The sequence below is a fragment of the Sinocyclocheilus rhinocerous genome, unplaced genomic scaffold, assembly GCF_001515625.1.
Source record: "Sinocyclocheilus rhinocerous isolate Xijiao unplaced genomic scaffold, SAMN03320098_v1.1 scaffold218, whole genome shotgun sequence".
Taxonomy (NCBI): Eukaryota; Metazoa; Chordata; class Actinopteri; order Cypriniformes; family Cyprinidae; genus Sinocyclocheilus; species Sinocyclocheilus rhinocerous.
The window spans coordinates 341,734-352,919 of record NW_015664181.1 but is presented as its reverse complement, the minus strand read 5'-3'; the positions used below and the strand labels follow the sequence as shown (position 1 = coordinate 352,919).

The 11,186-nt window shown below is 37.1% G+C and overlaps 2 protein-coding genes across 2 annotated transcripts in view; one reads left to right on the top strand and one right to left on the bottom strand.

The window, feature by feature from the left end:
• LOC107729743 (solute carrier family 2, facilitated glucose transporter member 1-like) overlaps positions 1 to 10,084 on the top strand; it is a 14,187-nt gene extending 4,103 nt beyond the window's left edge. The window contains exons 2-10 of the mRNA XM_016540417.1: positions 4,428 to 4,523; positions 6,994 to 7,154; positions 7,304 to 7,544; positions 7,627 to 7,789; positions 7,882 to 8,069; positions 8,190 to 8,294; positions 8,875 to 8,976; positions 9,119 to 9,322; positions 9,408 to 10,084. Of these exons, the coding sequence (XP_016395903.1) occupies positions 4,428 to 4,523; positions 6,994 to 7,154; positions 7,304 to 7,544; positions 7,627 to 7,789; positions 7,882 to 8,069; positions 8,190 to 8,294; positions 8,875 to 8,976; positions 9,119 to 9,322; positions 9,408 to 9,605 (1,458 nt within the window). The 3' untranslated portion in view covers positions 9,606 to 10,084. The remainder of the gene's footprint in view (positions 1 to 4,427; positions 4,524 to 6,993; positions 7,155 to 7,303; positions 7,545 to 7,626; positions 7,790 to 7,881; positions 8,070 to 8,189; positions 8,295 to 8,874; positions 8,977 to 9,118; positions 9,323 to 9,407) is intronic.
• Positions 10,085 to 10,190: 106 nt separating this feature from the next.
• LOC107729742 (SUN domain-containing protein 2-like) overlaps positions 10,191 to 11,186 on the bottom strand; it is a 13,201-nt gene continuing 12,205 nt past the window's right edge. Inside the window, exon 19 of the mRNA XM_016540416.1 lies at positions 10,191 to 10,907. The gene's annotated coding sequence lies outside the window, so the exon portion shown is untranslated. The remainder of the gene's footprint in view (positions 10,908 to 11,186) is intronic.

Sequence of the window (11,186 nt, the reverse complement as noted above, 5' to 3'; positions counted from 1 at the left end):
GAGCGAAACTCTCAAGCGCTCAGTCAGCGTGTTTATCGAGTGAAAATCTGTGTTGAACGCCTCTCACACATACTGGCGTGTAAAAGCTAAGATTTTATTAGTCAATGGCTAATGTTAGACATTATTTAGTCACCCAGAGTAAAATTTAGTCGCATATGCGAGTGATTTACTCGCAATGTAGACGGTTGAAATGGGTGAATTGATTGAAAAGTCAGTAAGTGCAAGCACAGACAATGTTTAGTTCAGCTTGAAATTATGTTATTGAAGTTGTGATGGGAATCGTTGTGCCATAGTTGGGCCTGTTTCTTCCGAATTAATTGGGAGAACAAGCTGGTGTAATATTGTAATATTCTCATTGGATATGAATGCATTTCTGGCAAAATTCTGCACTGTGCCCTGTTCTGTGCTTTCTAAGAACAGGGGTGTTCAATATCATTCTCATTACAGTATGTACTAGGGGTATAATGGTACACAAACATGACGGTTCTGTATGTACCCCCGTTTTGACGTCATGGTTTGGTATGGTTTTGGTACAGCAGGAGGAAAAATACTAAACATAAATTTCTTTATTTTATTTTTTTATTTAACAATGGTTTACTGAAGGTTACAATTAACAACAGAGCCCTGACTTAAATTCAATTACTATTTATTTTTAACCTAATAATCAACATTTAAATAAAAATTGTATGCAAACATGTAAATTGTTTAACTTCTAAATTAAACAATTTCTATTTGTTGTTGAAATATTATAATTTACAGAGTCATAACTTGTTTCTTAATGTATTTCTTAAACATATACATTACATAATTAAGACATCACTAACAGGTAAAGTAAATATAATGAAGTATAGTCTAATATTTCTATATAGTCTAGACTTCATTTCTCTAGCAAATAACGAGCTGTAGACACTGATGACTTGCCTGAGGTAAATGAAATGCTACATGACATTTTGTTTAAAAGCTGTTTTAATGATGTCTTTCCGCGGTTGAAACACTAATTGAACGATTACATGAAGGGTTTATCTATGTATGTACACATGTACATATGCGTACCGAACAGAAAAACCCGTACTGAAAATTTTCGTTACGAATACGTGTATCGTTAAACCCCTAGTATGTACTACATCATGGACCTTTTTCACATTTCCGGGGTTCTCAGCAGCGGAAGTCGTCATAGTTGGGTTAACTTGAATAGCAGTGAATGGGAGAGTACCACAAATATATTTTTTGCATTCCCATTTGCTCAAATAGCAAAAGAAAAACTCCACGATAGTGTTTTCGTGACTTTCAATAAAAGGAAAAAAATTGAGAGAGACTGATAACGGCTGTCAGAAGAGAGAACGATGTCAAATTTACCGTCCCTCCCATAGACGCTGCATTAGAAACACCCTCGCATTAGCGGTAACTGTTTTTTTTTTTGTTGTAATTTGATGCAAAGGTGATAAAATACAAAGAATAGTGTTATAAATGTAGATACATTTAAAAAAAAATACAAATATGAAAAACATTCGAGGATTTACGATGCTGATGACCGTTAAACGCGTCATCACAGTCTTGTGAAAAGGGTCCATTGTGTTCTTTACCTGATGAGAGATAGATGTGTTATTGTGGCTTTATTTCATGTTACTTTTACTTTTGCTACAAAACATGCTACAAGATACTTTTTTTGTTGTTTGTTTCAGTGTTAATTTTGACAGCAAATTTTGATTTAGTTTAGGGCTGCACGATAAATCGCATGCGATATTTAACATTTTTGAGGAAGGTAAAATTAAACTAAAAATAAAACAAATTATTCTTATTTTTTTATTCTTATTTTTTTCATGTGAAGTGCATTGTAAAGGACAAAAATAAATAAATAAATCGAAGCAATAATAACCCAGCTTCAGCATCAGCTGTAGTCCAGAATCTAAGGCGTTAAATGTCTTAAGCAATGCGAAGATCAGTTCAAATTTGTTACGTAACTCAGAGGGCCCAAACTAGGTATGTCTGCGTAGTAATATAGGGTAAAGGCAGGAATCTCAAGAGGAATGTTTCATAGCCAAACCTACACCCTCCCCTCAAGTAAGATATAAGTCAAATCTTCCATATTTAGAGGTTTAATCTTTCTTAAAGAGATACAGGCCCTCTCCCCGCGTCTGTTCTGAGTTGTGTTTGCCATCAGAACTAATGTTTAACAGCAGGAAGGATGTAGTTAACTACTAAGGGGAGGTCGGCTGTGCCGAGGCTATTGTCTGTTGCCTTTTCATTTGTGCGAGCTTGGTTAACATGTTCCTGTGTGTGATTTTGACTTATATTTTAAACTGCAGAATGAATATTTAAAAACCTCCTAGAGGTTTTGTGTTTGTGTGTATTTGGCTTCCTGTTTCAGGGCTGGTTAAACAGCATAGTCGTGAACCCCGTGAACTGCAGGCTCTGTACACCAACATGAAGTGAAGGTGTGTCCACTTCCCGCCCCCTGTAAGCTCTTGCGTCTTGTGCAGAGGAGTGTACGCAATACGCATCGCATGTGTGTGCAAATGAAAGGAGTGCACACATCCAAAACTGGTATCTTTCTCATCGCTGACTGTCTGTTTATAAAAGAGGAATCCAAGCTCTGAAAGATGTTCAGAATGGAGATCTGTTTACAGTCTCATCTAGCATGCTGAATGGTAGCTCGAATAAGAACAGCTTGACATTTAAAGCTCCTTTTTAGAGTTGTTTTAGCTTTTAAAATGAATCAACTAACCAGAGAACTTTAACAGATCCCATCTTAACATTTAGACACTAAAATTCTTAAGTAATTCTTTTTGTAGGTTGATTTCCTTAAAAGGAATATAAAAAGTGTAGAACCTGTTGATGCGGTGTCTTGCAAGTTTGAGTAAACTTTATTTTAAGGAGGCTCTGTATGACTTCTGTATGTAGCAGTAATGCAACAACAGTATTTGAGCGCAAGTTTGTCATCAGACATTCATATTTGCAAAGCTGTTAAAGGCTTGGCTTATGGGTCAAGTGGCTTTTAAACAGTAAACTAAACAACAAGCTTTAGATGATTTTGTTTTAAAGCTGTGTATGGGTAACCATGTGGAAGAAAATGTCCATTTGAGATCCACTCCGTGTGAATTATCCAATCCAGTGATTTCTGAAATAACAGGAGCCCAAACAATGACAATGATGCCTTCAGAGGAGAGGAGGGTTTACACAAACCCTTTCTTTATTGGGGCTGATTAAACCACTAGACGTTCTTCCCTAAGTAGTCCAGTAGACTTGCATCATAGTCTTTCACAAGTTCAGGTTCAGTCTTTGTAGTTTGCAGGAACAGTTTGTTTCAGGTCAAGAGGCACAGCCTCGCTCTGATGGCATTTCACCCAAACTTGGGTAGATAATGTTGAAACAAATATAGTAAGAGGTTGAATCATGTGAAGCCTCTCATGTCCCAATCAAATTTTGTCTCTAAAAATAGGTCATTATATTTTTAATAAGAAAATAAAGGCTATTTTTGTACCTGAAGACTTTTTTTTCATGACTCTGTTTTCATAGTAAGTAAATTATATGCTTAAGTTAATGAAAATAATGTAAAATAATATTAAATCAAAAATCATAATTGTAAAAAAAAATCTTATTGGTACATAAAATGTTTTTTCTCTTATTTTTATTCTTTTCTTATTATTTTATTATAATATAATATGATTCAATCAGGATTGACTATGTAGCATTGCAATACTGCAATATTATCACACTATACTGATTGAATGAGCTTTCAGTTCCCTTTCACCTTCAAGGTTTCCTGTGTTGCAGAAATGTTTCATCACATTTTGTCCAGTCATTTTCAAACCAGCCAGTCTGAAAACAAATATATTTCAGCTTGTTTTTTTCCCGTAGGAATGAGGAAAGTGATTTATTCTCTGAGCACTTCCCTGAGAATTATTCAAATAAATCTTCCAAACCTGCAGACAAATAAACAAAACCTGTCGGGAAGTCATCCGTGCGAGTGAATACTTCTATTGTACTGAAAGAGAAGGAAATGTAGGTGATGCTGCATATTTGAACAATAGAATTCTTTTGAGAATACTGAATACTGGAGAAGAAATATAAATATGTTTGGGCTGTGTTTCTTTTTTAATCTTTCAGACAAAAGACTGTAAGACAACTGTTGTCGTCTGAGCAGTAGCCTAGCATGCAGTTAGCACAGTTTGGCTAAAATTATGTGCTCTTTTTCATTTTTGAGGAAGGACAGAATAAAAACAAGCTCTACAGCTACCATGACACTTATCAGAATGTCAAACAATAGGTCACCACACCTCTGAGAATAGTTCTGATTATTGCAGTCAGGTCTGGCCAATCTTCACTTTTGTCCTGAGGTTAATAGAGCTCTATTGGACAATGAGAGATGATGGAGATTCATTGTGTAGCACAAAATGACTCACTCTATTTTATTCTTCCCTCAACAGCAACTGACTTTGCCACTGATGCTGGCTGTCGGGACGGCTGTGATTGGCTCCCTTCAATTCGGCTACAACACGGGTGTTATCAATGCCCCGCAAAAGGTGAGTGACGAGCACATACTAACACATGCGCAAACTCTGAGTGACAAACTCTTCACTGTTCACCCCAGTATCCCAGCTGTGTCCTTGGACTTTAACATTATCAAATGACCCTTCACTCAGTCATTATGTACTGCTGCAGCTGTTTCCAAATCCCTGTCTGTCAGTAGACACACACACACACACACACACACACACACATCAACATAACACAAATGCCTCCTGTTCAACTCCAGAAGGACTGCAGAGTTACTCTATACATCTCCTCTGGGAGATTTTGCCTTTCATTCACATATTATAAGGCAATTTACATTTGTTAAATAATAAGCAACTAACTGTCTATCAAATATACATTAAATATGCTCGCTGTTCTGGTACAGGGTGTAGGTCAGCTTGTTTAGACATGCGTGTTGAACTAGGGGCCAGGCTATGCCGATGTGAATGGAGCTTTTCTGGCTTTAACACTATATGGAGTGTATAGATTCAATATTCTTAGTAAATACTCACACTTATCTTCCTGTCTAGACAAACCAAAGGATAATTTGACTTGTCAATACCTGCCATAAAGAAAAAGATTTGTGTTTTTATGTATGTATGTATGTACAGTATGTATAAATATATATGTTTTTATTAATTTAGACAAAATAGAGTTTAAAACGATTTTAACATCTGCCATTTATCTGCCTATTGTTATCGGCCAGAGTTTTATTATTATAGACAGTGTTTCAACTACTTAAATACCACTAGACTCTACATACTGGCCTCTGGCAAAGAATAGTGTGTTTGCTTTCACTGTTTGCGTTTCTGATGGTTGTAACAATAGTTTTAGCACGTGAGACAGGGCTGTGCTGAGGCCTTAATAGGAGTAACGTGTGTGGGTGTGGGTCTGACGCAGACCCTCTCTATAAATAATCACTTCGATAAGATTACTGCACCCTCAAGGGCTCGTTGTCCACAGTCCCTTACTGAGACTGCACTCACAAATCGGCAAAACTATACTGTGTTATAATGCACTATCTAGCGTGAAACTCCTCTATGAATGGACTGTATTATTTCTGACCAGGTGGATCTTTGCTGCACTCCTCAATGCAGGAGTTCATTCGGATAATAAACCATTAAAGGTCTAATCAAAATGAAAACTGTTATATGTTTGTCACACTCATTGTTTTTCCAAACCCATTTGGCTTTCTTTTTTCATACACTGGCAGTGGATTGGGACTGTGGACAACTGTGTTCAGCATTACTTTAACTAAACATGGTTTCTAAAACTATTGTGTTTTAAGAGATTATTTTGATTAGCATATGGAAAAAGATTACATTTAGTATAAGTAATCGCTTCCTATGTGCATGTGTCTAGTAGTGATTCTATAAAAACAAACACACAACATGGTTTTGTGTAACATGTTTGTATAATGACGGATCAAACCTTGAGGCACATGACTTTAACCATGCATGATATTTGTCATGCTGATGCGCTGAAGGACTTTCTGCATACCTAAGGTGTCAGACAGCTGACGACGAGAAAGGAGAGACAGGAAGTAGTGTAGAGAACTCAATACGCCAACAGATCATACAGAACAAACTTCATTTCTTCCCCTTTATAACGCAGCTTGAATCTTATTGGGTGACATTCCTCTGAACTCTACAGCAGACAGTTGTAAAGACGCAGAGATCCCAGACTCCCTCTATGGGTCTCAGTTTCCCTCACAAAACCTTGTTACCTAATACTGAACGAGACTGAGCCACCTGCTGGACAGAATTGCTCATTACAACATAAATCTCCACCACTCAGAGCAGAATGGAGATATTACATTTTGTTGATGTATTAGTCTTGGTGTAAAATAAATAAATAAATTCATTTTAAATTGAAATTATATTTAAAAATATAAAAATAATGATTAAGAATCACGCTTTTTAATTAGCAAAATACTTTGTATGTGATTAAACACATTTTTGATGATTCTAATTTTGATGTTTTGCTCTCACATTTTTTTAATTAGCAAAAAATGTGCTTAACTACATTGTCAGAATTATAACAATAATATATAAAGAACAGGTTTTTGCTGTAAGTTGCTATGTTCAGTCTGTCACGTAATAAGCAATTGTTTTTTTTTTTCTTCATATTTTGAATCAGTTTTTAGTTTTATATTTTCCGTTTTCTTTTTACTTTTGTTGTTTGTAATTTTGTTGTTAGTAGGGCTTTTTTTTACGTAAGTCCTGTATAGTTTTTGCAAAAAAAATGTATCATATTAAACTAAATTAAAATGAGAAATGTTGCCTTGGCAAGAAGCTGAAATAAAAGCTTCTTTAAAAAAAAAAAAAGTACTTTTAAAATAAAAGTTTTTTTTCTTTTCTTTTTTCCCCCCCCAGTAAACATTTGTCTTATTTCAAGGAACAATTTTTGGCTTATTTATAGTTTCAGTTTTAGTAACTGTAACAACCCTTGTAATAAGTGACTGTATTTGTGTTGTAGATCATTGAGGCCTTCTACAATGAGACATGGAATGATCGATATAAGGATAACATCCAAAAAACAACCATGACTACCCTGTGGTCTCTGTCTGTGGCCATCTTCTCTGTGGGTGGCATTATTGGATCCTTCTCCGTCGGGCTGTTTGTCAACCGCTTTGGAAGGTGAAATACAGTTGTAACCACTGATATTGTTTTAACATTAATTATGGCACTGTCTTTTACATTATTTAATTCCTTGTATACTATTCAGTCCTTGTTTCTGATGATTTTAACGTTGTATTATAAATCTCTTCCTATTTTTCTCATTTCAGGAGGAACTCCATGCTCATGGCCAATGTCCTGGCTTTCATCGCCGCAGCACTGATGGGCTTCTCTAAGATGGGGGCGTCCTGGGAGATGCTCATTACTGGGCGGTTCGTGGTGGGCCTTTACTCTGGTCTGTCCACTGGCTTTGTGCCCATGTACGTGGGTGAAGTGGCCCCCACAGCCCTCAGAGGAGCCCTGGGCACCCTTCATCAGCTGGGCATCGTTATTGGCATCCTCATGGCTCAGGTACATATGTACTCAGGATGTTTTTGCAGTTTCAGTCACCATTTGGTTTCTCCATATTTATCTGCTGTTTATTGTATTGTAGATCTTTGGTATGGACGCAATCATGGGTAATGCCACCATGTGGCCGTTCCTCCTTGGCTTCACCTTTATCCCAGCCCTGCTGCAGTGCTGTTTACTGCCCTTCTGCCCCGAGAGCCCTCGATTTCTCCTCATCATCCGCAATGAGGAAAACAAAGCCAAAGCAGGTGAGCACAGACCCACAGCACCTAAACATCTCCATTTATCCAGCGTAGGAGTGTTTTCATCAGTGTAAACAAATGTTTTCATGTGCCTTTAGTGCTTAAAAAGCTGCGCGGAATGACAGATGTGAGCGCAGACATGCAGGAGATGAAGGAGGAGAGTAGACAGATGATGAGAGAGAAGAAAGTGACCATTCCTGAACTGTTCCGCTCTCCGCTCTACCGACAGCCCATCGCTATAGCCATCATGCTGCAGCTGTCCCAGCAGCTGTCTGGAATCAATGCTGTGAGTACCTGCACGCACACACGTTTACTAGTACAACAAAGACAAACCTTGGGCCTGTACCTTTACTGTTTTTACGTAAACTCGATTTTCATGACTAACTGGTGTTAACACGTTGTGTAGGTATTCTACTACTCTACAAAGATCTTTGAGAAGGCAGGTGTGCAGCAGCCGGTTTACGCCACTATTGGAGCAGGAGTCGTCAACACAGCTTTCACTGTTGTGTCGGTGAGTATCGGTATGCAAACAGACATCAGCATGAACATAACAGAACCATTATTTATTTATTTACATAGCATATATGATTAATTATATGTATAAAATAAAAGAATGAATAGTGAATTTACATTTACTAAAATTCATAAAGATGTAAAATAATACATATTTAAGTATTGTTATCATTTTACATAATTTCCCTCAAAATTCATGTGCCCGAGTAATGAATATTGCATGATATTAATATATAAATAGTAAATATTTAAAATAAATAAACGACATGCATTGAATTTACATGAATTTATGTATACTCTATTTATCAAATGGCAAATTTCCAATATTTGATATATAAAATCAATAATGAAAATTTAATAAAATGTATTTAAATTATTTATTTAATTATTATTATTAATATTATTTATTTTACAGAATTTATTTACATAAATTCATTTAAATTTTAACGCAAGACGGTACCAACTCTTCTGATAATTGTTCAATCAGACAGTTATTCAATGATGATATTAATCACAAAATGAGCAAGTATTAATCAGCATTTTGCATCATATTAATATGATTTGTTATTGTTACGCAGCTGTTTGTGGTTGAGCGAGTGGGCCGCAGGTCTCTGCACCTCTTGGGACTGCTGGGAATGGCTGGATCTGCTGTACTGATGACCATCGCTCTTGCCTTGCTGGTATGCAAATAATATTTACATATTTACTTAAATGCCATGGTGTTGATGTTTAGAGTTACTAATCATTCAAATAGTCATCCTTGAGGTCCAAAGGTTTACAATATATTTGATCTCACTGCCTTATTGCCCATCTCTCTAACAGGAAAAGTACGACTGGATGTCCTACATGAGCATCGTAGCAATCTTTGCATTCGTGGCCTTCTTTGAGATTGGACCGGGCCCCATCCCATGGTTCATTGTGGCTGAACTGTTCAGTCAAGGCCCAAGACCCTCTGCTTTTGCTGTTGCAGGATTCTCCAACTGGACAGCGAACTTTATCGTGGGCATGTGCTTCCAGTATGTCGAGGTAAGAGGCCAGTGAGAATTATATCAAGGAAACAGACACATTTGTATTTGGCCGGGTTAACTTTATTCTCTCTGTGCTTTAACAGGAGCTCTGTGGGCCGTACGTGTTCATCATCTTCACTATATTTTTACTATGCTTCTTCGTCTTCACCTACTTCAAAGTCCCAGAGACCAAGGGCCGGACGTTCGACGAAATCTCCGCCGGTTTCCGCCAGGCAGCATCAGGTGCTGAGAAGCACTCGCCCGAGGAGCTCAACAGCCTGGGGGCGGACTCTCAACTTTAAACCCCTCCTCTAACCCCGCCTCCCTCACCTGGTCACTCTTCTGCAGGGGTCAGCGGGCTGTCAATCAAACATTTCCCCCTTCCCACGGCTGCACTCATCTCTTAGTCCCCCCTGCGCTCCCCCATGGCTTCAGGAGACAGGGTTTGAAAGGCAGGGAGTAAGAGTAGTTATCATATTCCTTTTATCAGAAAGATTATCGTTTTAAGACATGTTTGAGGTGTCGTATTTTGCGTTGGAATCGCTTTGGCTAGTCTTGCTAGGTTTTATGTTTTTTCTTAACTGTTACTTCTGCTGTGCTATGAGAGAGTAAAAAATGGACGGTCTTCGGGTCACTCCTGACCGAGCCTCTACGCTGTTGACGTCACAAAGCCACAGGCCAAACATATGCAGACAATTCAATACTGTATTCCAGATAACTGTATCTCCATCATAAAAGGCTTGTGGCCTTGATAAACTGAAGTCAGCTTGGCTTAAAAAAATTAAAATAATAATAATATATATATATGATTTTTTTAATCCTAAAAATAAAAATACAGTTTAACTAAAAGCCCCAAAATATGTAATCTATGATGTCATCCATTGAAACAATATGACGTCATACATGTACATTTAATGTTAAAACTCTTCTGCATAGCAAGCATTTTTTGTTCCTATATTCATATCAATGTCTTCTGTTCTTGCTTTTGCAAGATGCTTTTAAATGTATTTATATTTTGTAACAAGTTCACTTGCTTTCTCTATGAAATGCAGATAGTTATGATCACTCCAGGAGGAGACAACCAGAACATTTCTTAAATCGTTTCATTGTTACTTGTCACCGAATATTACATCAACCCAACTTTTTATTGTAAGGTCGTCACTTTATAATGCACAATCAGATGTACTCTTTAATGAAAGTATTAGCATCAGTGCAAGTGAATGTTGCTCATAAAGTACAGCAAATATCTGACATTCATAATGTCACTCATGAGTTCAGATGTCAGTAGTTAATGCGTTTTGCACAGTCGACTCCCTCCAGTTGAGGGAAAATTGTCAAGTTGGGAAACACGGAGAGCGACCAAAATGCACTGTGACTTGTGGCATGATTAGAGTGCACTGAACAGCCTTCCTCTTCCTCTTCATCTGATGGAAGAGCTGCGAAACCAGACCATTGATGATGCTGTTAGTACAAACCATGTGTCTGTTGAGCACCATCTGCTGTTCAGCTTGCTCTGACACATGTTTGGAAACACAGTATGCTTGGCTCCAATGTGCCTTGTCATTTTTTAGACTTGTAGTTTTCCTTTTTTCTTCTTTTTTAACCTAGTATTTTCACCCTTGATAGTTCATCCAAGTATTTGTGATTTTTAAACACATCAGAGTCATCAAATGAGGTTTTTACTTATGTAAGCATATATATATAATCTGCTTTTAAACATTGTTCCGGTTTTTAAACACTCCAGAATACATTTTAGTTTTTAGGTAAAAAAACCTACATGGTTGCTGTTCACCTCTAATTAATCACCTATATGATTTGTCACTTTTCAGACATATCAAATACCTGTAAATGAGTTTTTTTTTTTCACTTTTGAGTGGAGTTTG